This window comes from Equus quagga, chromosome 7 (genome assembly GCF_021613505.1).
Source record: "Equus quagga isolate Etosha38 chromosome 7, UCLA_HA_Equagga_1.0, whole genome shotgun sequence".
In the NCBI taxonomy this organism is placed as follows: domain Eukaryota; kingdom Metazoa; phylum Chordata; class Mammalia; order Perissodactyla; family Equidae; genus Equus; species Equus quagga.
Window position 1 is genome coordinate 63932493 of NC_060273.1, and position 26728 is coordinate 63959220.

Genomic DNA, 26728 nt, shown 5'->3' on the forward strand with positions numbered 1-26728 from the left:
TCTGGCCATCCTTGGTGCTCCTTGGCTTGTAGTTTCATCACTTTAATATCTGCCTCCATCTTCAAATGGCCTTCTTCTGTGTGTGTGTGTGTCTCTCTGTGTCCTCTCTTTTTATAAGGACACCAGTCCAGTTTGACTTCATCTTAATTTAATCACGTCTGCAAAGACCCTATTCCAAATAAGATCACTGTCTGAAGTTCTGGCTAGATATGAATTGGGCGGGTGGGGACACTATTCAGCCCTACAGGAGGGTCACACAGGTGACTCTGATGGGGAGGCAGGCGCTTCAGAAGACAGTGTTTCCTGTGGCCAACTTCATGTCCTGGAAGGAGCTCTGAACTAGATCTGTAAATCCTGGGTTCTCCAACTGTCAGGGAGACCTGCGACAAATCTCTTTGTTCCTCTGGGCTCAGCTTCTTCATCTGTTCAATGGGGACGATGGCAGCTGCCCTGCTCCACCTCCCAGGACCATCATGAGCATCAAATAAAGTGATGGCTTGGGGAGCTCTTTGCAGGCTGTAAGGTAGGGGTAGATATGTAATAGCCATGAATCGTCCGTGACCTTCACGGGACATAAGCGTTGCCCTGCCTGTCAGTGTTCTTTGGCCTGACTACCTCCTTTCTCCCTGCTAGGATCACTGCTTTTACCACGGGACGGTGAGGAAGGCAGAACAGTCCAGTGTCACACTTAGCACCTGCCGGGGAATAAGGTAAGAGGGCCTGAAGGTGTGGGGGGGCACCTGGCACTCTCCCCAGGAATGGAATTTTCAGGACAAGCAGGGCTGGCCTTGGGCAGGGACCTCGAGAAACTGTCCATTGAGAGTATATGCAAGCCAGCTCTGAGACGGGCTGAGCTTGGAGGGACAAGGGAAATCCCAGATAATCCACAAATTCCCTGAGATTGAGCTTTCTCTTCCCTGAGGAACTGAGGCTTTATTATTATTTAGGTATGGTGAAGCCAACGGAGCAGGAGATGACTGCCATGGAAAAGACAGTTTGTTCTTCTCAAGCTCCCAAGAGGAGGGGGCATGCCTTGCGAGGGGCCACAGAGGGAAGCACAGGGGTCACCAGGAAGCAGAGAGCCGTGGGGGGAAATGTGGGCGAGAGCCCTTCTGTGGTTTCTGCAGGAAGGAACAGGTGGGGCAGGGTAAGCAGGGCTAGGTTGGGCTAGTTTGAAAAACTTCAGCGGGCTCTGGGGCACAGGGGCTGTCCCTGGTGGTCTGGTACCTGGCCCTGGGGTGAACAGGGCAGAGGGTCGTGGCCCAGGTGTTGAGAGCTGCATTTGAAAGGCATGCTGACTGGTGAGTTGTTTACTATCTCTAGGAATTGGCCAACCCTGGAGGGACAAGGCCCAGATGTCAAAGCTTCAAAATATAGAAAATAGAAGGCCAGCTTCAGACTCTTGAAATTGATGAGTTTGAGCCTTTATTCCCACTTGTCCTTTGCTCTTCTCTGGTAGAAGTACTTGTAGGTGGTGAAAAAGGAAATGGGCAGCTGGTGCGAAGAGAAAGGAGAAGCAAGGAGAATTTTCAAGACAGAAAATTAACTGAAAAGTTCCAACTAGGTGGCATGTTGGAAAGAGAATGACTCTTCATTCTCTGAGCGAGACTACCTGGGTTTGAGCCAGTATCAGTTTACCAGCTGGACAGTGGGCCTCGATGCTCTCCTTTGTAAAACGTGGTTGAGAATATCCTTAGCACCGTGAGGACTGACTGTTGTAGATACCTAATGTTTAGAACTGGCTGGCACATAGGAGCACTCAGTAACCTCCTAGACCCTTGCTTCCTGGGTGTGGCCCTTAGCGGGGTGGCATCAACATCACCTGGGAACTCGTTCAAAATGCAGCTTCTCAGGTCCCACCCAGACCTACTGGATCATAATCTGCATTTTACCAAGATCCCCAGGTGATTCGTGCGCACCTTATAGTTTGTACCTGAGAATGTGTGTTCCTTGAGGATATGAATTATATCTCAAATATCTGTTCTTCTCCTCCAGCCTACCCTAGTGCTTGGCAGGTGATAGGATCTACACGTGTATGTTGAAGTAATAAATATTTATTTAGACTCTTCCCACTCTCCTCTCCTTTTGGGAAAGAGAGGATGATCTGAAAAACCTGTATCCTAATTGCCTGTACTAATTGCCTGGGTTTTAGTTGCCTATGTTGTGTGGTACCTATACCCAGTGTGTCGATAAACTGGATCCATGAAAAAGGAAAAGGAAAAAAGCACCCTGATTTGTAGCATCTTCCAATATGGTGGCAAAAATACTCCCACCATGACCAATTTAAAGCTGTCAATATGGTGTTACTGAAGGCAGAATTGAGAAAATATTCACACGAGTGGATCTCAGGAGCCAGTAGGAGGTGTTTCCACTGTGTACCTTTCTTCTGTGTCAATTGATTCATTCAATGATTGTTTCTTTCATTCAACAAATTAATACTGAGCGCCTACTCTGTACCCATGCCCTACACAGGTAGAAGAAAGATAGGCATTGAGAAGTCATTTTCTGAGCCCTCGGTTTCCTCATCTGTACAGTGGGCATCAATGATAGGTGTGGTGAGAGTGTTAAGTGCTGTGTTGACCCTACAGCACTCAACAGATGTACAGGATCAGTATCATCTTATAACAGTGAAACCACACTAAGACTTAGCCAGGCTCACATGCAAATGCAAGGCTCCTCATGCTGCAGATGCCACGTGTTTGTTTGTAAACTTGGACATGTCTCCTCTGTAAGGCTCCGTGGTGAGTTGGCCAGAGGGAATTAGGCAGGAAACAAGCTTTGGCTGGGAGGCCGTTTAACAGTGGCTCCAAATCTCCCGCTCAAGTGACTTGGTTGAGCCAAGCCAACTGGCCTCCCAGTGGTGTTTACAAGCCCAGCCACCACCACCTGCAGTCTGCAAGTAAACAATGTCTGTCCCAAGAAGGAGGAAAGGGAACATGCAGGTGTGACTTGCTTCTCCCTGCCTCTTCCTCTGTCCCCTTGGTCTGGAGCAGTGGGAACTCAGCGTGGCCTCTTGTAAATCATTCCCGCAGCCGTGCTGACAGGGGGAAACCGGGTGAGCTGTCCATGTGTTTCTGTTTTGCACACTTCCTTCTGGCGGCGTCCACCCACCTTACTTTCCCAGCCTTCTCACTACACCTTAAGAAACCGAGGGTGTCTGTGGCCCGACTGATTTAAGAGCTGGAGATGCATGCCAGATGGCTCGATTCAGACTCTGGAGAAGGAGCAGCTGCAGCAGAAGCCTTCAAACCCCTGTAACAGTCAAGTCGCCCCCCCAAGACCCATAAAGCGATGCTGCAATGGAAAATCTCCATAGTGATTATGCTTCTCTCCTGGAAACATGCTCCTTGTGATTGGAGAAAATAGGTAGGATTTATACCAAATGGGATCTTCAGGCTGATGATACAAATACAGAGGAATTCAGCTGAGTCTCTCGATTGTTGCTAGGCCCCTCTTCTCTCCAAAGCAATACTTTAGGCTACTTAATGGTAGAAGTAATAAGTGATCATAGTGAAAAGAAATTCAAATAGTACAAAAGAGTATACAGTGAAAGGCAAGTCTCTTTTTCCCTGTAGATTTCCAGATGCCTCTTCCCCAGAGGCAGCCATTGTTACCAGTTTCTTGTGTATCCTTTTAGAAATATTTCTTGCAAAAAAAAGAACAGAGATATGTAATATAGTGCTTGATAATCTTATTTGGGCCACTGACCCCTTTGAGAATTAAGTGGTGGCCATGGATACCTATAGAATACACCAATAAAAAGATACGGCATGCCATTTCATTAGGGATGTTGAGTGTCCATGTCCTCCAAGCCATCTCTGATTAAGGACTCAGCCTCTAAATGTCTTCATGACTTCTTGCACGCAGCAAATGCTTTGCAAACTAACACACAGTATAAATGTTAGGAGCAATGGTTATTTGTGAAGAAATCTACATAGTGCTGGGATGAAGTGTCCTTGACTGAACCTGTGGGTTCTGGGAGATGCTCTGTGTGTGTGTGTGTGTGTGTGTGTGTGTGTTCCTAGCTCACTGTCTATCAGCAAGAGCAGTATTGATTGATTGCAGTAAAAACCCTTTTTCTTTTTAACCTGATTGGTAGGTTGTTCATTTTTAAAGAAAATGCTTATTAAAAGTTATCATTACATAACTAATTAGTGTGTTAAACATTCAAATAATACAGGAGTGTAAAACTAAAAGAAGTGAAGGATTTTTATCCTGTCCCACCCTTCCTTGGTTAGTCTATTCCAGATCTGTAATCCCTGTTGGGGTATTCGCAGTTGAAATACGTGTGTGTGTGTATGGATGTATTATATTTTATCCAAATGAGATTACCCTATACAAAACATTCTGTAGTTTTTTTCCACCTTAACGTTGTGTCTTAGGCACACATAGATCTATCTCATTCTTTGAATGGCTGTGTAGTATCTTGTGTACTAATGTCTGGCAAGTTTAATTACAGAGAAAGTCTTTCAAAGATAGACGATCAATCATCTGTAGTGATCTATTTGATGCATCACTCATATTATAGCAGCTCTGTCCTCAAAACTCAGGGGCCTACGCTCACTCCGGTTCCCTGGTTCCTGGACTTAGATTCTGTGAGAGAGACGATATCAGACTGAGAACGAATGTAAGAGAATGTGTGGGAGTATGCGCATGATGGCCTGGAAGGGGCTCAGAATTTCGAATCGAGGGACCTGAGTTTGAGATCTACCTCCACATCTCCTGGCTGTGTGGTCTCTGAGCTTTCTGCTCCTCATTTCAATTTCTCCTTATCTTTGCCTTGGTGGGGCTGGTGCCTCCCACGGGCCTTACTCTGTTCTGTAGATGGTGCTCACGGTGCAGGAGGCTGCGAGTTGAGGGTGGAGAGTGGGGGCTGGAGTCAGGGCCCCACCTTGGAGTAATGAGCCTGGACATCGGGAGACTGGGTTCTGCCCCTGGCTCTAACAGTAACTCACTGGGTGACCTTGGGCAAGTTCCTTTTCCTCTGCGCTTTGGTTCCTCTCGTCTGAAACGTTAAGGTAGATCAGACCATGAAAAGGACCCTTGAGCATCAGAAGTTCTGGGCTGCAGTGAGACCGGGCGCCCGGTGCAGGAGGAGGAGGCTCATGCACGCAGCCAGTGCATACCTGTCTGCCCCTTTGCCAAGGAGTGGCATGGCCCTTTCCTCTTTGAACACCTGGCCTTCCTTGAGCAGAATAGATAATAAATGCTACCTCTGTGTCAGGCACTTTGGGGAGTAAGCCCTCATAGAACAGTACTGTTAAGTCATGACAAGTGTAGATTCTCGAGTCAGACAGTTCCTGGTTTAAAGCCTGACAGATTACTTCAGTTCTCCAGCGTCAATTTTCTCACTTATAACATGGGGAAAACAATAGTGACGTCACTGGTGGATTTACATTAGGTGGTGAGTGCCAGCTCCTTGAGAGAAGGGCTTTTCTTTTTTTATCATGCTGCATCCCCCTGTCTAGAACATAGTTCCTGGCACATAGCAGGTTTTCAATACATATGTGTTGAATGCCTACTGAATACAATGTTTGCACTCTGTGTAGTGTCTAATACACACTCAATGACTCTTAGCTATTCTTTTAAAATGTGACTTTGATTGTTAGTAAACATTGCCCATTACTTCAGTCGGTTATCATAGCAAACCCATGTGATGGTAGCATTCGTGACTTACACAATGCTAGTAGAAACCAGAGCCAGAATTGGAATCCAGGTGTGTCTCACCCCTGAGCCCAGACTTGCCTCTTGTGCCTTGCCACCCCATCGCAGAGGGAGCACATCACCTCTGTGCCTTCTTTCCTCCCTTCTCGGCTGCCTTTGAAGTTTCCTGTAACTCTGTCTCACTTGGATGCAGATTAGCGGGGAAGGAAAGAAGGGGAACAGGGTGGTTACCTCTTAAGATAGCTCTGGATGTGGGGATGTGGGATGTGTCCCCTTAGGTGTAGCTCTGAATGGGCAGATTCCCAGGAAGTGGTTCTTGCCTAGTTCCTTGAAGGATGCATTTGGGTGAGTCCTGCAGTTAGTCAGTCAGGGGTTAAACATGAATTGCCCCGCTGCCTGCCTGGCCTGCCCCGCCAGGATTCCTCTGTACAATTTCATTTGTATCAAGCTCTTAACAATGAGAAATAGAATGCAGAGCAGAACAAAGAATAGCGTGTGAGGTCCCGGCCACCCAGCCTCCTGGGTCCTCCTCCCGTGCCCCGAGCTGAGCTCTGCCAGTGCTAATATTTAGCAAATTAGATCAACAGAGGCTGCTAGAAGGATAAATGACTGGTGGGTGCTCAGGGGAGGGCAGCTAGCAGGACTTGGGGATGGCGATGGAGGGGGGCCCAGGAACTAGATTCTCAGACATTCTCTGAGTGCTGGGGTCGGTGCCAGCCTATCCTCCATCACGGGCAGTCTGGGAGGATTGCATCTGTGACATGGGGTGAGTTACTAGGGGCCACAGTAGGGGGAGGGAGGGGAGCTGCCACAGAATCCTGTTGCTGGAAAGACCTTCAGTGTCCTTGTGAGCCTGTGTTTCTCAAAGTATAATGTGCCCACTCCCTGAAGTGGAATTGCTTGGGGCTCTGTGAAAAGGCAGCCTCCTGCTGCAGAGCCTGGGCTCCAGGCCAAAGTTGCTGAGTGTGGCTGAGCAGGGAACTACCGTGGGACATGTTCACGATGCAGATGCTCAGGCCTACAGAATCCATAGCTCCTATGTCTGTATTTTTAATATAATCAGTAGAATATTCTAATAAATAGCTCTGGAAGCTCTGATCCTAGAGATCTCTGACACATGGGTTTGGAACTCACTGATGGAGGCTGATAGCATAGAGGTTAAGGGCGTGGGGTCCAGAATCTCCCAGACCTTAAATCTTTGGCTCCCGATACCCATGAGAGCTTGTTATTTAATCTTTCTGGGGCTCAGTTTCCTCATCTATACAATGGGACTTATGATGGTGCCTTCTAGTGTTGATGTGGAAATGAAATAAGAATGACAGTTGTAAGCATAGTGCTGGGCCTGTGGTTAACTCCCAAAAAGTGGTATGTAAAAATGGAAAGGAGGCTGAATGCCTCCTTTGCCTTCTTATCTCCCAGCGGGTGTCTTACTTCAGATGGCCAGTTGGGTAACAGCCATTCACACCTCAGAGGAGAGTTGCTGGTGCCTGTCACTGGTAACCATCTGTAGACTGAGATGTCTTTCTGACCCTTTCTACAGGGCTATTGTGACTGAGGCAGGGACCTGGGACAAGACTGCTTAGATTCTTACTGCCTGTGTGACTTTGGGTCAGTTAATTAACCTCACTGAGCCTTAGTTTTCTTGTTTGTATAAAGAGGATAATATTTGTAAGGATCATAAAAGTTGGTGTGAATAATGAAATACTCAGCATCAGTGCCTGGTTCGTAGTAAAGTCCTGATAATTTATAGCCACCATGATTATTATTCACTGTGCACCAAATTTCTGTGTGGTCTCTATTTGGCCCAGAGGCTTATTCAAGTGCTGTCCAGTCGACTACACTGGAACGTTCACCAATCCCTATGTGGAACTTTCCATTCACTGGGTGTTATCTCCGCAGCCACAACCTGATACACATAAACCATCAGCTGGTTTGTGGTCATCTCTCTATTCACATTTGTAGCCATCGGGGGAAATTGAAGTGACGGAAGGGAACTTGGTCAGCCCAGATGAGAAGATAGCTTGGGAACAGGATGCCCATAGCAGCTCTGCCTTCTGCCCTTTCCTGTCTGGACTTGGGAGCAGATTTGACCCTTGCTCTTTGCCCTACTCCCACCCCTAGCCGTTCAGGGAGCACCTTGGTTGTCCCACCGAAGGGCTGACCCGGGATTGCTGCGTCAGCCTGGGCGAGGCAGCCAGGAAGTCGTCAGGCTCCATGGCACTGGAATGAGGTCAGCCAGGGATGGATTCCAGGAAGGGCTGCTGCTGATCAGAGCCTGGCACTGTCTCTCCTGAGAGCATCACAGGCGCTTCCCAAAGGGCAAAACCTGGGCAGGGATCCCGAGGGGTGAAGGGAGAGGATGGCAGCCGAGAAGCCACAAGAGGCATCTTGCTAATTTGGAGTGGCAAAGACTGGCTTGGAGATACTTTTGCTTTTGAAATCTTGGGATGGATGAGGGCCTGAGGTTTTGGAGCACACATACTGCTGCTGGGCTTCTTCCTCACCCAGAGCCCTGAGGACTTTCCCTCACTGTAGTGTTCATCTCACTGTATCACGGACGGCAGATACCTGCTACACGGGCCCCTACTCACCCTTCCATTGATATTTGTGATAGTGATTGACGGTAAGTCATGGCACTCTTTCTCCCCATCCAGACGAAGCTCTCAGAAGCCTCGTTGATGCAGTGCTCAAGGCAGCTGCCTCCAATCCCTCTGTGTTAGTGGTGATGAAACCTTTTTGCTGCCTCTGTTATACACCCTAGTGATTTACTTCCATGTTTGGACTTTAAGCTCCATGAGGGCAGGCACTGTGTCTATCTTGTTCACTACTCCATCCTTATAGATGTCATCCAATAGCATGATGCCTGGCACATAGCAGGAGCTCAGGAAATATTTGTGGAATGAATGACTGTCTGTCCTCCAGTGGGCTGACTTACTCGAGGAGAAGGATTATGTCTAGATCACATCTAGTGCAGAGTCAGGGCTCAATGAGTGAAAGAATATAGTGAACGAACACATATTCTGAGTTCAACGCTAGCATTTATAACTGAGAGAAAAGTGGCCCCACATGCTTGGTTGTGGCTGTCGCTTCACCAAAAGGCTGCCTTGCTCACCTAGGGAAGTTGGGGCTGGTAGGAAGGCCATTAGTGATGCCTCTAGGTTTGGTTTTAAAGCACAAAGGCACTTGTCTTCCCATTTAATTATCTCAAGAATCCCGTTAAGTTAGTAAATTATCATTTGATTTACACATGGGAAAACTGAGGCTCAAAGTGATTTAAGAGGTTTGTTGAAGAGCATTTGACAATTCAATGTTGGTGCTAAGACCAGAACTTGGGTCTCTTCAACCCCAGGCCAGTGTTCTTTCTCCAGTCACCATACTGTTTTTTTCTGAGTCCATAAAGTTTCGACCTGTTATTTGTCATATGCCATGTTTGGATTGGGGAGGCTTTTTGGAATCCTGGTCCTACTGTCCTTTATGAGTGTTAACTGTCCCTAGTCTGGCCTTTTTAGAACCTTTTGAGCTTCTCTACGACAAGCTTTTAGTACCCTGAAATTGTGCACCACATTTCATATACATGTGTATTTCTCTGACTTTGCAGCAGATTCTCACCAAAGGGTGCATGACCCCATAATAAGGTTAAGAACCAATATTCAAAATCATCTGTGTCATTTTGCATATGGGGAAACAGGCCTGAGCAAGGGACTTTTCCAGGACCATGATCTTTGACCCGAGGTTCTATTTCTCCTGTCGACAGAGGACTGATTATGGTGAGCAGTAACCTCAGCTACATCATCGAGCCCCTCCCTGACAGCGAGGGCCACCACCTAATTTACAGATCTGAACATCTCAAGCTGCCCCCGGGGAACTGTGGGTTCGAGCACTCCAAGCCCACCGCCAGGGACTGGGTCCTTCCGTTTACAAACCAGACCAAGAAACGACCTCACAGGGTGAGTTCCTCACCGCAGGAGTCAGTCTGGGGATAGGCTTGTCCCCTCTGAGGACCTTTGCATCCAGGAGTATTTCTAAATCAAAGGGATGTGGCCAAGAAAGAGGAAATCGCTTTCTTCTTTTACTTTAAGTCACTATCGAGTGTGAGATACCCTTGTATTCGATAGAATAACTGTTTTGGGGAAAAACACTACTACATTTAAAATATTCTGAGATGCTGAGTTCAGAAACTTTAAAATGTGAGAAAAAAGTGTATGCCTTCCTTTTTGGAATAGCCACTTAACCATATGCACAAAATGCTTGTATTTATTTATACCACAAATAGAGGTGTGTGGTTTAAATGTTTTTTGGGAACTTCCTTGTCAGCATGTTCTCTCACAGTATGTTGGCCTCTGTTCTGCCTGTACTAACCATCCTAGCTCGTTATTTTTTGAGAATAAAGGACAGGACCCAGTGTCCCAGACCAGCCTCCAGTGATAACCAAGATGGTGGGCGGAAGGTGTAGTGAGGGTGATGACGACCACAGCCGGGCCTATCTCTAGTGCCAAGTACAAAATTAGTAAGGAGGTCCACTGCTTATCAACTATTAGCAGTTTTTTGAAATGAGGCCAAGTCCACCATTTCTACATCTCTGATCTGCTTATATCTCTTTCTTAGATAAAAAGGGAAGATTTACACTCCATGAAGTATGTGGAGCTTTACCTCGTGGCTGATTATGCAGAGGTAAGGGGAAGGCAATGAGTTTTAGCAGAACAACTATTCTCTTGATAGCTTCCATTCCAGGCTTCAAACTGCTTTGGGGAAATGCTGAAGCATTCATCTTTTTCCGGTTTGTCCTGTGATTTTGACCTTAAATCCGACCAAGGGCTGTTTTTGCTATTTTAAACATAGTTGGGGAAAAAACAAGAAAAAGTCTCTTCTAGCTTGATACATTAAGCAGATAGAAAATGAAGACAATTAATGTTATTTGGATTAACATTTCTTAGACTGGGTCTGAAGACTTTTAGATTTTGATGCTTGTTCTTAAGGAGTCTATGAATTCTCTATAGAACTTTATAAAATATTTTTTTACACTACTAGTGTGTTCTCAATCATCTGACTGAATGCAATTTTCTTGCCCATGTATGAGTCCATTTTTGTAATCATATTGGTGCCAAATGAGAACTTAAATCTTTGGTTCCCAAAATGTGGTCCCTAGACGAGCAGCTTCAGCAGCATTCCAGAACCTGAGAAAATACAAATTCTTGGGCCACACCTCAGATGCACTGAATCCTAAAGTGTGGGGCTGGGGTTCAGCAATCCACATTTCAACAAGCCCTCTAGGGGATTCTGATACACAGGCATGTTTGCGAACTATTGACCTAAAGGAATAGCTATTTGGCCTTTATTTCCATATTCCTCAAATTAAACAGGTTCTCGCAGGCCTTGGCTTCTAAGATTTGATGAAACTCATCTCTCTCATTCTATTATTTCATTTATTCATCCATGATTTCTTGATTCTATTGTTATGTGCCAAGCACAGACCCACCCCTGGCATCACAGAGTTTACAATAGCAGTGCAAAAATGCCCTAGTTGCAGGTGTGATAACTGCTAAGGTAGTTTATTATAGAGGATTAGAGTGCAGACAATGAGGGATCCAATGTGGTTTTGGGAATTGGGGAAAGCTTCTTTGAGGCGGTCATGTTGAAGCTGACACCTGAAGAGTGGGTTCAGGCCCTAGAGCCCATATTTGCACAAATTAGCTGTATTTTACCTCCAATTCTCACTTTACATAGTGACTCAACCACATAACTAAACACATCTTCGGGCCATGGAAAGTCATCATGAACTGAGCACTCGCCATGTTCCAAGACTGCATGCTCACCTTAGGACAAAATTCACCACAGCTCCGGGTTCTCTCATACCCCATCCAGATGGTTTAGTTGCCAGCTCCTCCAAAAGGCCTCATTGTGAAGCAGCTCTACCTAGTGCACAGTCCCAAAGCACAGATCCTGGAGGCAGTGCGGGATAGTGGAAAGAACACTAGACTTCGGGCCAGTGGCAGGAGGAGGTGTCCCTTGATTTGTCTTAGAGACAAAGAGTTGTTAACTGCACAGCAAGTGGAGGTAAAGGGCATTCCAGGCCTAGGGGACATCATGTTCTGCTTGAAAAGAGGTTTGCTTTTAATTGGCGTTGATATTAATTTCTCCAGCAGCCTTTTCTTTTTTTCTTTTTTTTTCTAAAGACTGGTGTGTGTGTAGGATGGGGGAGCAGTGTGAGGGGCAAAATATGAAGCTAATTTAAAAGCCAAGGAGGCTCTATGGTCATGGGAGGAGGTAATTGACACTGGCCCCTGCTGGGCAGGACCACCTGTGCTGGGAGGGCTGCTGGAAGAAAGCTGAGCTCCTCTGACTCCAGGACATTTTTCCTTTTAAGCTTTGCATCTAAGATCGTCTAATACAGTGGTCTTGAGCCATTTTTTTTCCAGCCACAGAATCCTTTGTTCAGATGAAAGCTCCTGGGACGCTGATAGCTAAGCATATAGAAACGCAGCTGCTCTAATGTGAAGGTGCGGGGACCCTCCCCTTCCACCCTGCACCCTCCCCGGTGGAATCTTGGTGCAGGGTTTTAACACCCACTGGGTGTGAGTCTCTGGAAGCTGGAGTAGTGGGGGCAGGGTAGGGATTGGGCATCTTCAGTCTCCTGACCTCCAGGGTCACAAACCCCCAAGAGAAAAGTGTCTGCCCAAGGTGCCTCCAGGACTGTGGTGTCACCTAGAGCCATCTTCTTGTTCCAGAGGAGAGTGCCCTCATCACACCCTCACAGGCGTTCCCGGCAGAGCATGATTCATGCAGCATGGTGGCTAGGGAACGTGCTCATTTCTCAGGGTCCTGGACTTTGAATGGTTCCTGGAGCGGGAGGGACATCATAGGCCAGGCTGGGTTCACAGGTTCACAAATCCCCGCCCTCCTCAGCACCCCTCCCCGCTCCCTCTTCCAGCGGCCTCTCATCCTCTGCAGGCAGAAATGTATTCCTGACAATTAATTAATCTGAGAGGATGGGAAGACAGGGAAGAGGAGGGCTGCCTTATCTGTGATTTACAGCCTGGTGCTGAGACAGGCCGGGCTCCTCCTCTGGGCTCTGAGCTCAATACGGGGAGCAGAGACACGGGTAGTGTTGCTGCCTAGAGAGAAAGGTGTCAGCAGTCAATATGCCCAAGCAGCTGCTCACTCCCTGAGCGTGGGTGGGAGAGCCTGGGGTGGTTCTCAGCTTGTTCAGTCCTCAGCAGAAACAGGAAATGCAGGTGGGGGAAGAGCAAGGTTAGATGTTGTAGGGGACAGGATAGCTGTAAAAACAGAGATGCAGAGGACTTTCATGATACGGACAGAATGTGGGGTAGTTGGGAAAGGCCAGATGACACACCAGGTTTTACTTCCTGTGTCACCCTAGAAAGTGTAAGGTTGAAATGTTCCTTTCTATAGATCAGGGGTCTGCAGACTACAGCCCATGGCCAAATCCAGCCCACCACATGTTTTTGTCAGTAAAGTTTTACTGAACACATCCATGCCTACTGCCATATATGTTGTCCGTGGCTGCTTTTGAGCTACAGTGGCAGAGTTGAGTAGTTGTCATAGAGAAAATAAGCCTGCAAAGTCCAAAATATTTACAATATTTGTAAATAATTACAAATATTTGTAATTTATAATTACAGATCTATAAATTTATAATTTACAAAATATTTACAATAAAACCATTTACAGATAAAGTTTTCTGACTCCTACTTGAGATTCTTCTGGCCAACATGATACGTTCCTTAAACTACAGGGGGATTATCAGGCAGTCATTGGAAGACAGAATTAATGTCTTTGAAAGACAAGGAAATCTGAATGTGTTCAATAATATTCACTAAATGCTGCAACACTTTCTGTGCAATGAGACCAATTTAGAAATGAGGTGACTCTATAGTGAGAAATTTCGGGATTAGCACCTTGGAAAACTGTAAGTCACAGGGCCTTACATTGAATTTAACTCTGTAGAAAGCGACGGTGAAAGTGAGATAATTGACAGTTCTTATGAGTGGCAGTTCCGAGGAAGCCCAGGAAAGTCCAAAAGCAGTGGGAGAATAGGAAACAGTGGGTTTCTTCCCTATGTCATGGCTGGAACACACCCCCATCCCAACAAATATCTTAGAGTGTTTTATTTGTTTTTTGTTTCTTGCTTGGATATTCTTGTGGGATGTGGTGGAGAATGGACGTGAAAGTTTAGAATTGAAATGACATATGTAGCGTGTAACAAAGGTAAATCAGATAGCTACCCAGATTCCTTCTAAGAATAGCAGTGGCAGGAAATGCTCATCATTTGCAAATTTAGGTTGCAGTTGTAGCAAATTTTATCTTTACACTGTGAAGCTTTCTTTCATTGTTGGAGCTGAAAGAGATCTACCCTTCTGAAGCAGGAATGATAAATGTGAGGCTACATACTGAATGTCCTCCTCCTGGTACCCGTGCCACACATTTCTAATCAAGCCCAGCACTCTTTGCTGCCGAGCCCCATTCAGTCTCAGAATTCTTCTCACTGTAGAAGGCACTGCCAATCGATCTGAGTTATTAATTGCAGTTATTTCTGTGCACGTTTTCTCAGCTCATTTCAATGGTATACTCCTTAAATACGGAATCTGCCATTATTGTTATTTCTGGCCCTCTCTCTGTTTTGATTGAAGCTCCCCTAGGCTAGTACCAGGATTTCACACTCTGTGTCCTCCCTAGTGCCAAGAACAATGCCTTGCACATAAGCAGGCATTCAACAGCAATTTGACCAATGTTGACTGATCACATGTAGGGAGGCCTCATGAGATCCCTGTGATGGTAGCTTCATGTTGGGGTGATGACCAAGGCAAGGATTGGATTGGTCCCTCTTCTAAGTCCCAGTGGGAGTTTGCAAGAGGCCATGTAATTTGAAGGACAGATGAACAAGGTTGACTTCAAGGGCTGGAGAAAGAGAATTCAGTTCACTACACAACTATTGCATGCCCAACCTGTGCCCGGCATTGAGCGAGTAGTTGGGGATACCAGGATGGATGTGACCCAGGTTCTGCCCTTGCTGAGCTGATACTCTGTGTGTAGGGGAGACAGTTGTATAAAAACGATTGCTCATAGAAGATGGAAGAAGACAAAAGCTAATTCAAAGACAAGTAATGGGGCACAGGAGGGGTCCTGCAAGGGGTTTTGGAGTCTCACCCAGTTCTGCTTGCTCCGTTTAGTTTCAGAAGAATCGACGAGACCAGGATGCCACCAAATACAAGCTCATGGAGATCGCCAATTACGTTGATAAGGTGAGACCAGGTGTGTACTTTGTGGGAAAGGTGCCAGCACCTTTCAGGGGCCGAAGGATAGGAGATCACGTGGCACCTGAGTTGCCTTTCAATGGAATGGCTGCCGCAACCAGTTTCTGAGACAATAATAATGCCATAGAGGCTCAGAGTGGTCATGACAAAGCCCTCACTTTGACCTTAGCCAAGTAACTTATCTTCTTTGGGTTGCAGTTTTGTTTTGTTAATTTACAAAATAGAGGGGTTGGTCTGAATCAATGGCTTTTGATTATTTTTGTTTTTCTGGTGGAATCCTTCTTTTAAATGAAATCTTATGCCAACGTCTAATATAAAAGCCAGATGAAAACAGATTGCTCTAATCTGAAGCAGGGGTGAGGACCCAGAGTACTGTCCTCTGACCCCTTCCCCTCACCCCTGCAGTGCCTCCTGGGGAACCTAGGACATGGAGGAGCCCAGTTTAAGAATGCTTTAAGGTTCTTTAAGGTTCTTTAAGGTTCCTTCCAAGTATAAAACCAAGGAATTCTGTGACTTAGGAGGGGAGAGGTAGTTCAGCATGGGAAGGTAGAGAGCCTTAAAAGTTTAGGGGTGGGTTATTTTGGGCCAATCAGAGTAGTCTTCATCTGTAAAACGGTTCTGAAATTATTTCTTTTCTCTTAGAAAGACGGTGCGGATGGTTAACTTTCCTAGGTCAGACCCTTTTAAACATGTTCTTCAGAAATACCCAAATTCATGAATTTTACTAGAACAGGCTGGTCCGGGACTTGAGAGTACTTTATTTATACAGTGTTTATATGAAAGAGGGTATTTATAGTGCAAAATGCAGTAGAATAGGTAACCTAGAATGACAGTAGCCTCTTGAAAGGCTAGTGTAAATAGTTTTAAAAAGTAGATGTTAACATCTTTGGGGTCACAGGTCTCTGAGAATCTGGTAACATTTATTGTACAATTTCAGGGCACTCGGAACTTCTGAAGCTTGACTCTGAGTCTGTTAGGGATTCTTGCATCACAGGTCTAAAGGGGAAGTCATTTTTTTCTAAACACTAGAAGATAAAGAAGAGAACTTAAGTATTTTTTAGGGATTTACAAGCAAATGGTGGTGTTCTGAAGTCATCAGGTGGGAGAATCTATGCCATATGGTTCTTTTCTGCCCTAGATGGCTCTGGAAACACCAGTCAGTGGTCAGTGACAGGTGAAAGTCAAACACTAGCATTTCCTGGAAGGAAGGACTCCAGGGACACAGTTTAGTACTCTCTCTAGCTCTAACTCAATCAACAATAACATCTAAATTATCCCACATCCCAAACACTCAACATCTGGGAAAACAAGAAAAGCTTTTTTCCCTAGGGTGTCTACAGGAGGCAGACACTGTTGTCACCCACGTGACATCTATTGTTCTGGAGACGCAGCAGGTGGGAGACTTGGCTAGGTCTCTCCTTTGTGAACTGTCCAGCTGGTCTGGGTGATAGAACCAAGGGTGTGATGAGAAGTGGAAGGAGAAGAGAGCATCAGCAAACGCCAGTCCTCACGTGAAGCCCCAGCCTTGCTGGCTGGTCCATTCTCTGATGCAGTCATGGTTCTCTTCTCAGCGGCTGATGTTAGTCCCTCCCAGCTGGGGCGCAGGAAGGCGAATCCACTTCTCTGAGGCGTGCTGACCCAGCTACTCGAACTGAACTGTTGTTGAACTAAAACTGGAATGAACTGCACTAATTTGCTGAATCCTGAACCCAATCCAAAGTGTTTTTTCTTAACTGTGAAAAAGCCAAGTTTAAGTCCTTAAAAAGATTCCTAGTCAAGCCAGTTCAAATTGGAATCCAAACCATTTATTTTCTGTAATGATTGACCTGGCACAAAAGAGGAAAATCAAAATTTCCATTGAAATCAACTGATATTTCACTGCACGTGGAGCCCATCTCATACCACAGTTTCTTGGAGGCAAGTTGATTCTCTGGATGTATAACTATGCCAAGTCTTAAGCAGTGTAGGATCATGTGTAGGCCCTGAGGTCTCACAATCTGGGCCTTAACCCTGGCTCCGCATTCTTCCTGCTGAGACTTCAGACAAGTTCCTGACCTTCTCTAAGCCTCAGTGCTTAATACATAGCAAGTGCTTGATAAACATTGGCGTTACCATTGTTATTTTTAGCTAGGGCAGTCCGTGTCACTTATGGATTAAGGTGGTGTCTCCTGCTCAGGTGACCTAGGTTTACCTGTGACTTTTGTTTTTTCAAAGTCACTGCCTCAGTAATCTCTAGGCTAGGCCAGTCAAAGAGTTTCTTGAACCTAGACCTTCCAGTACTTAGCTTTAAAGAGAACCCTCTTCCTGCTTATTTGTGTATGAGATGAAAGATCCCATGTCATCAAGGTCAGATGTAGTTCTAGCCTTAAGGAGCCCAAGAGTCAGGTCTCATTTATAGAATTTCAGGATCTCCAGGTTGGACAGAATCCTGAAGGTTATTTGGGACCTTGCAGTCTAATGCTTGCAACCTGTTTATGGTATCTTTGCCAAAGCCTGAACACCTCCAGTGATGGAGAAGGAAACTTCTGAGAGTAAGCATATCTATCTACTTGTATATCATTTATACCCATCTACTTCCAAAATGAGTAGGAGACGTCTTACAATAATGTATCCATATATAATTTGGTGTATCCATACAATAGAAGACTATTCAGCAATATAAAAAGGAATGACAAGCTCATATGGGCTACAAGATGGATGAATCTCAAAAACGTGCTAAATGAAAGAAGCCAGACACAAAAGACCATATATTGTATAATTCTGTTTATAGGAAATGTCCAGAAAAGGTAAATCTATAGAGACAGAAACTAGATTAGTGATTGCCAGAATCTGGCAGTGAAAATGGGAAATAAATATAAATGGACATAAAGGATCTTACTGGTGTGATGAAAATATTCTAAAATTTGATTATGGTGATCTCTTTACCGTAATACCAAATTTACCATCTTGGTAAATTTACTAAAAAATATTGAGCTGTACATCTAAAATGAGTGGATTTTATGTAAATTATACCTCAATAAAATTGCTTTTAAAAATTCATATATGAAAGAACATTGTAGACAAGTATGAAAAAGATAAGGACCAGGAAAGGAATTGGGAGGGATAATCATCCCTGACAGTCAGACCAAGGGTACTTATTACAGACGATGGCAAGGCTTGTCTCTGAGCTTACTTACAACCAGCTTGACTTGAAAGTGTTTTTCCTGTTTTAAAATGGAATGTGTCTTTTTGTCTGTTTTACCTATTGACTGAACCTTACTTCAGGGCCATGTGGAACAACAGTGAGCCGTTTTCCCCATGAGAGCTCTGTACATATTTGAAAGCAACTCTATGTCCTATCTCAGTCTTTTCTCTAAGCTAAGTCACGCCAGCTCTGCCACTAGAATGCTGTGCATCTCTCTCAGGATCTCAGTTCCCATTTCTGAAAAAGGTAAATAACACCTATTGTCTCCTTCCCTTGGCAGCACGTGCAGCAGAGCAATCTGGTGTCTGCTCTGAGCACTTAGGGCCTTGTAAATCTCAGGTGATGTTGACAGATGACGCTGTGGCTCTTCTGTGTGCTTTCAGTTTTACCGATCGTTGAACATCCGGATTGCCCTCGTGGGCTTGGAAGTGTGGACTCATGGGAACATGTGTGAAGTTTCGGAGAACCCGTACTCTACTCTCTGGTCATTTCTCAGTTGGAGGCGCAAACTACTCACCCAGAAGAACCATGACAATGCACAATTAATCACGTAAATAGCCTTTTTCCATGTGTGTTGGCTTGGCCTTGGCTGCAAAGCCCCTGCCCCCAGTGCGTGTGCTGTCTGCCCCTTTCTTTCCCCAGTGTCGAGTGTTGGTTGTCCTAGGCCATGCTGCCTCTCTGGTCCAGGTAATCAAGGAATTCTCAGACTTGTGCTCTGTACCCAGCACACCCCGGAAAATGTTAAAAGGCCTACAAGTCGTAACAGTGCCAAGAAATGTTTACAACCTAGAAGGGAAAATAGACGTAGATGTTGAATGTCTGAAATGTTTGGGGGTGTGTTTGGGAAGTGACTGGCTCTTGCTCATGGGCCTCTTTGAAACAGACTTTCTAAGGGGCGCATCGTGATCTTCTCAGCGCTTTGTTCTAGTGTGTGAGCTAAGCTCTCAAAGCAGGTGCAGGAGAGGGGCTTCCTTGGGTGGTCCTTCACTGCATTTCCAGGGGCTCAGGGATGAGAGCCGAGATAGTCAAAGTGGCAGGTAGTGCAGGAACCATGTGTTCAGTGGAAGGAGACATTGGGGGTGGGTGGGAGTTTCTTTAATCCTGGAGAGAAAAGAATAGACACTGTTGGGGGTCATGGTGGCTCCTGAAAGTCCCCCGAGGGTGATTATCTGGTATTTATTATTTTGAGGCAGTTACAACCAAGGGCATATAGGTAATAAAATCATTTTCCTTCTTTTCCCTAAATATCTCTCTGAATCAGCAATCATTTAAACCTTTGTTTACTCTTTAAAAGAAACCAGGGAAGTAGCCTGGAAGTACCCCACGTCTGGTCTGTGCGTGGTTACTTCATGGCACTACATTCACCCAGGAAGAGGTTTTGGTTACCTAAATTCTGGAAGCCTGTTGTCCTGCTTTGGGAAGGACTTCCTCAGAGCCGTGTCTCAGTTGATGAAATAACCTGTAGGGCTTCATCTAGATTTGAATGTATTTTGCATATTCCTTTGCAGATTGTTTCCCTAAAGAAGAGTCTGCCTTGAATTCAGCAAACATTTATTAAGCACCTACTATGTGTCAGATTCTATGCTAAGTTCTGGTGACCCCAAATAAATAAGAGAGTCTTGGCTCTCAAAGGTATCGTGGTTCAGATGAGAAGACAAACATGGAGGAAATATAAAAGTACCACGTAATGAATTTCCATATAGATCTTTCCAGTGAAGTACATGTTTGTGGCATGCATGGAAACACTGGTATTTTATTCTTTCCTTCTCCCCTGCCCTGGGTATATACAGCTCAGAGAGGGATGTGTTAAACTGCGGGAATGTAGGTCTGGCTGTTGGCAGATTAGGATCACAATTGCAAAACAAAGGCAGAAACAGCTCATCCTTGTACCCAGCTGCACTTTGTGAGGCTCCTGATGGGACACATCTGTTTCCTTGGCCCCTGAATGATGTGGGAATGAAGCATCAGCCCCTACAGCTGCTGCCCAATCCCCCCACCCGACTCCAATACACATACCAGAGAGCCAGGGATGTGGCATGGGAACCCAGCAGCTGGCGGAAGTGGGCGTGATTCACTTCAGCACCAGAACCTGTGCCACCCTTCCCTCTACCCCTCCCTCTGACCTTTTCCTCTGCAGCAGGAATGGGATGCAGCTTTGCAAGCCCTGCCCATTTCCTTCCAGGGAATGGGGCTATGGGCATATTGTGGGAAAAAGTGACCTTTTGCTCTCTCTTTCTGTTTCTTTGGAGCAGTAAGAGAATAGGTGAGAGGAAGTGAGAGGTGTGGTGACCTGGAAGTTGTCCAGTTAGGCTAGAATACCAGGGCCTCTCTCCTTGGGAATGTCTGTGGGGCCTGGGAACACCATAATGGCCACCTGCTCCTGGGCACATTGGAACAGCCCGTGTAGCCCCCATCCGAATCACCCTCTCTCCCTCCCTCCTGCAGGGGCATGTCCTTCCATGGCACCACCATCGGCCTGGCCCCCCTCATGGCCATGTGCTCCGTGTACCAGTCTGGAGGCGTCAACATGGTGAGTCTCAGCCAGTATGTTGATGCTGCAGAAGGCGGAAAGCTGCCTCACAAGACAGGATATCATCTTGTAAAAAATAATTTTATATTTATTGTTGCAGAAAAAAATAAAGCTTGACATCAAAAAGGGCAATTGTTTAAAATGAAGTCATAAAGTTCTAAGAGATGGAGGTAGCCAGGGGTGAATTTTCATTTATTTGTAATTAATCCCCGATATTCAAGCTCAGGAGAACCCTGAAACGATTACATTAATACATCACTAGATCTCTCGTATATTCCAAACCAGGGGCTGGGGAGTAGTAAGACAACAGAGATAAAAAATGTTTTTTATTCTAGGTCTTGTGTTGTTATGTATATCATTATGAAACAAGAGCCTGTCTCAAAGTCATGATTGGGAAATTACTACCTTCCTTTGAAATTCTCTCTGACTTTGTGAGAGTGTTTTGACTATTCAATTCTAGCCTGAGAATTAGGTATCAAGGAGGCTGCTGTGATCTGTTTGTCCACCCCTCTGTATCCATCCTGTGTATCAGCAGTCGCAGCATGGTACTTAAAAGCATAGGCTTTTATCACAGCCTGTGTGCACGGTGATCATGGAATCAGTGCAGAGCTGCAAGGCTTGGCTAAAGAAAAGGCAGGGTTGGGGGTAGGGAGAGCTGTCTTCTTGACCTAAACTCTCTCCCTGAGCAGGACCACTCCGAGAATGCCATTGGTGTGGCTGCCACCATGGCCCACGAAATGGGCCACAACTTTGGCATGAGCCATGATTCTGCGGATTGCTGCTCAGCCAGCGCGGCCGACGGTGGGTGCATCATGGCAGCTGCCACTGGGTGAGTCAGATAGGAAGGTGCAGAAGGCAGAGCATATGAGGCCGGTGCAACCCATGTGCTCCTCCCAGCCGGCCCCAGGGAGCCTCTGCTATACCTCTGCTGGGGGCCTTGGAGGGAAATGCAGCTTTGACAACAAAGACACTGGAAGGGGACCAAGAAAGGAAATGTATGGAAGGAGCACTAGGTTTCTAGCAAGAGGTTTGGTGCTGGTGGAACCCTGGATATACTTAATTTCTGTCTTAAGATCTTCAGCTGTAAAATTGGCCTGACCACCTGTATCTTTTTCTCTGCATGAATTTTTTATTTGTTTGTTTGTTTTTTTGAGGAAGCTTAGCCCTGAGCTAACTACTGCCAATCCTCCTCTTTTTGCTGAGGAAGACTGGCCCTGAGCTAACATCTGTGCCCATCTTCCTCTACTTTATATGTGGGACGCCTACCACAGCATGGTGTTTTGCCAGGTGGTGCCACATCCACACCCGGGATCCGAACCAGCGAATCCCGGGCTGCCGAGAAGCGGAACGTGCACACTTAACCGCTGCACCACTGGGCCAGCCCCTCTCTGCGTGAATTTTTGATAAGGACCATTTTGATAACAGCCAAAACCCTTAATCTCTCCTTGTCAAGGGAGTTTGATGAGTGCTGTTATGTCCCAGGCTTGATTGAAAGTGCTGACGTAGCATCCAGAACAAGGAAAAGGAAGGGGAGCATCCACACACCCCAGGGTGACTCCTCAGGGAATTCACAGGCTGCGTTTACCTTAAGGAACAAGGACAAGGCAGCAGCATCTGCCTGTAGTTGTGAGGGGTTTTTAAACTAGAGCCTTTGAAAGAGAATTCTGGAGTTTATTCAGAGGACTTATGTTTAGTGTCTGGACTCAGACAGCAGAGAGCATTGAGTTCTTCCAGGACCTGAGTCACTCTTTGGAAAGCGTCATGGTGGGAGCCCACCCCAGACTATTAGGACCTGCTTCTACTTCTTAGAGAAAATGCAGCTTTCTTGGAGCTCCAGTGTCCAGTGTTTTTCTGTCACCTGTCAGCTGTGATATGTAAAAGATGGTTCATGGGTCATGCTCAGATCCCTATGAGCCCACTGTTAAGGCTACCCCTTTCTCTCCCAATCTAAAAAGCATATTTGTAGACAAATGGTTGAGAGTTAATTACTACTCCAGTTTGTTTTTAAACTATTCACACATTTTAGTAGTTTAACAATTGTTAGTAAAAAATTCCTTGTGACATACGTGACAACTGAAGGAAACCCCCTGTGTGTAAGCTTTAGTTGGTTTAGAGAATTGGGATCAGGATAATTCTCCCTTTATGGACCCAAATGGTGGTACTATCTTGCCACCAGGGAATGTATGACTTTTGATTCTTTTTCCCAACAGCGGGACCCAGGACCATTCATACCCTTGTGATAAAGACCATGCATTTGTGAGTTGGCTGGTCGAATTTGGAGTGCTGCCTCCATCCTTAGAACAGAGATCAAATCACTGGTCCAATGAAGAAGTTAAACCCATGATCTTGGCCTTTTTTGGCCTGGTCCTCTGTTCCAAGAAATTCTCCATCTAATATCAGCTTCAGGAAAAGTTTGGGTTGGCTGGTATTTAATTCAGCTCTAAGGCTCAAGAAACCTGTTGTATCATACTCATAACCCTTTATTTATTGCAACTCCTTCATGCAAATGGCAGAAAGTGCTACTTCTGATTTTCAAATACTTCCTCCATGCAGAAGGTGGGAAAGAAACCCAAACATTATGGGGTGGTTAGAAAGGATTGTAAGTTAATGTATCAGTGATGTTCTAAGGGAGCAGAATGTATGTGCATTTGACTGTGGGAGTCTGAGTCCAGGTGGAATCAGCCTAATGGGCAGCAGGATTGATGGCTCTTCTGGCTGCTTGATGCTCAGACGCCCAACTAACTCTGACCTTATTCTCTGCCAGGCATCCCTTCCCCCGAGTATTCAATGGATGCAACAGGAAGGAGCTAGACAGGTATCTGCAATCAGGTGGTGGGATGTGTCTCTCCAACATGCCAGATACCAGGACGCTGTATGGTGGCCGGAGATGTGGGAACGGGTACCTGGAAGAAGGGGAAGAGTGTGACTGTGGGGAGGAAGAGGTAAGGTGTCACAGCAATGCTATTGGGAGGGGAAGAATATGCATTGGTTTACAATCTCAATGTCAAAAAGAATGCAATTGAAAATTTCTTAGTCGTAGGCATTTCCTACATACACATGGCTATCAAAGACCCCATCATAAAGCAGATGTGGAGAGTAGGCCTTAAACATGGACCATTTCTGCCGACTCTCCCAGTTTGAGGTTGGCACTATTCAGGTCCAAGTCAAGGTGGCGTTCTCTTTGGGAGCATCTGTTCTAACCAGAAACCACAGTCTCTTCCCCATTTGGCCTCCTTGGCCCTCCAGCTGCACCGAATTTATTCTGGAGGCCACAGAGCCGGATATGTGAACTTGAACCTGGGCCTTAGGAGGATGCTTAAAATAACAAGCTCATGCTGTTTAGCCTGGAGAAGAGATGATTGAAAGGGGATGTAGGAAGTACTGTCAGGCCTGGAAAGGGCTGCGAGGAGGAAGAAGGAGCAGAACTGTTTGTGTGGGAGCTGTTCCCTTCCTTCTGTCTTCAGAATGAGTGTGGCCAGCACGCAGCGGAGCTCTGTCGTTTGTAACAGATGTGTGTTGTTCTGCAAAAAGCAGAACTGGATAGTTTCATCTCTATTTTTTGAAGAATGAAAATATGTGGGCTAACATATGCAAAACAATCTGGGGGGAATACATGAGTAACAGTAAAGGATGGGGGGAGATTGAGGGTCTGTGTATGTGGAAAAGGCTATTTGTATAACCTTCTCTGTGGTTTGATTTTTTTTTTAATGCCAGCATAGAACTTTCATAATAAAACAAGAACTGTTTAAAGACTCCACCACCCCCACCACCAGGAGTTCAGAGGGATAAGCCCAGACCCTTCAGAAAGGAGGGAGTGGTGTTATCATGGAGAGCCCAGTGGGGATGAGGAGCAGCCCATGAGTGGGCTCAGCAAGTTGGCTTATATTTGGAGCAGTTGCTTATTCAACACATATGCAAGGAGTGTGGGGTGCTATGTTGCATGCTAGGTATCGAATGGATAGCAAAAATGGATGTGGTCCCTGTCCTTGTGGAGTGTATAGTCTAGTGGAGGAAACACACACTGACCAGATTAATTGCAAAGTATATAAATGCAACCTGTGATGTAGGGCTATGAGTGAGTATATGTGGTGTGAAGGGAGCCACCCTACTGGATGAGAGTATGACCTCTGACCCCATATCCAAAGACAAAGTTAGGAGTTAGGGAGGAACACAAGGAGAGAAGGCACATTTCAGGTCGGGGAGGAACTGTGCCTTGAGATGGGAAGAAACATGGTATGTTAAAAGGGAAGGAACATGTCTGCCTGGAGCCCAGGGTGGTGGGAGATTAGTGGAAGGAAAGTGTTCTTGTTCCTTCTCTTAGCGGAGACAGGCGGATGGGTATCTGTGGTTGGCCAGTGCCATGCTAGACCCCTGGACGTGGTTATGGTTATGATATGGTTAATAAGCATGGGGTGGGCTCCAGGCAAAAATGGCTTGAATTCGGCTCCAACATTTGTGAGGCGTGTGCTTCGACCAGGCACTGGACTTGTCTGAGCCTCGATTTCCCTATCTGTGAATTGGAATAATCCCGCCTCACCAGGCTGTGATGGATCTGTGCATGGAGCTCAAACCATTGTCATGAAATGGTTTATGGGTAGGCCTGTGAACAGAGTAGGAGTGTGATAAGGACATTCAGAGTCATTAGGGTGTCTCATCATCTTTGTAAATCTCACGTATGTTAACAAATCAGGACCTATAGGGCAGGAAGGAAGAGAGGAGAGCGTGGAACTCTGTAGAGACTTTCTATTCAGAAAAGATCCAGGCCAGTGAGGGTTGAGGAAGAGCAGCAGGTAGTGAAAGAAGTCTGAGGAAGCAGGCCAGGAAGCTGACATAAACTGTGTTTGGAGGGAGGTGGTTCCAGCATGCCCTTACTCCTGATGGCCACTTTTTACGGGGCAGCAAGGCCTGGGAGTGTCGGGCGAGGGAGGGCAGCTGTAGAACACAGAGTCTCTGGATGTTCTGTTGGGGACAAGACAGACAGAATTTCCATATGGTGTGATACTATGCCAAAAATCATATTTTAGAAGAATACATGGTTACAAGGGGAAATGTGCATACCATGTTAAGTTAAAAAGCAATGAGGATATTGCAATTTTGTAAAACAAGTATATGTCTGTATATGTGGAGAGGAAAACACCTGGAAAAATATCCACACTCAAATCATAGCTGTTTCAACGTTGTGGTGTTACTGACGATTATGCGTTTGTCCATTTTCTATGATAAATACACATTACCTAACAATAATGCCATGCAGTGATTTTTTTGGTAAAGACTTCCAGGGGACTTGGGATCCAGGGGCATGTAGGGCAGGAACGGGGAAATGCAGGCGACAGGGAAGGCCCTCACCCTGCCCAGACTCCTGTCGCCCTGCCCTGCTGCCCCAGAGGCTCACGTCGCGCCCCTGCTTCCCCAGGAATGTAGTAACCCGTGCTGCAATGCCTCCAACTGCACCCTGAGAGAAGGGGCGGAGTGTGCCCATGGATCCTGCTGCCACCACTGCAAGGTAAGGGGCCCTCTTCCCCCTGCCCGGGGTCTGACCTGGAACCCAAAGCTCAGCTGGGGGTGACGGCTGGGATGCAGGCTCCATCCTGGGGAAGTGACGGCATCAAAGTTGGAAAGGCCCTGTGAACAAAGTTTACTCTTTCTTCCACTGGGCCTTGCTGAGTTGACATCATCCCAGGGGGCTGTGACTCCTGGGAGATGGGAGATTTCTTTTTAAAAGAAGAAGTGTCCTGAGAGAGTAGGTTTGGTTTTATTTGGAGCTTATAATAATAATCATCATAAATTTGATCAAGATTAGTGGACCTCTTATTAGATGCCAAGCACTGTGTGGAAAATTTTATATATGTCATCTCATTCAGTCTTCACAAAAGTCCATGAGATGTATATTATTATCCTCCATTTAAGATGAGGAAGCTGGAGCTCAGAGGGGTTAAGTGACCTTTCCAGGATCAGACAGCCGGAAAGGGGCTAACCCAGGTTTCCCTGACTCTGGAGCCCATGCTCTTAATATTGATGTGGAAGATATGACCACAGGTTTTACTATTAGCCTACAGTCTCTTATCCACGATTTGGAAA

The 26728-nt window shown here is 45.9% G+C and overlaps 1 protein-coding gene across 1 annotated transcript in view; it reads left to right on the forward strand.

Moving 5' to 3' along the window:
- Window positions 1–26728, forward strand: part of ADAM19 (ADAM metallopeptidase domain 19) — an 81572-nt gene that overhangs the window by 36004 nt on the left and 18840 nt on the right. Inside the window, exons 5-13 of the mRNA XM_046668052.1 lie at window positions 634–710; window positions 9419–9611; window positions 10270–10335; window positions 14853–14924; window positions 18504–18670; window positions 20566–20650; window positions 21340–21479; window positions 23415–23592; window positions 26064–26153. Coding sequence (XP_046524008.1) covers window positions 634–710; window positions 9419–9611; window positions 10270–10335; window positions 14853–14924; window positions 18504–18670; window positions 20566–20650; window positions 21340–21479; window positions 23415–23592; window positions 26064–26153 — 1068 coding nt within the window. The remainder of the gene's footprint in view (window positions 1–633; window positions 711–9418; window positions 9612–10269; window positions 10336–14852; window positions 14925–18503; window positions 18671–20565; window positions 20651–21339; window positions 21480–23414; window positions 23593–26063; window positions 26154–26728) is intronic.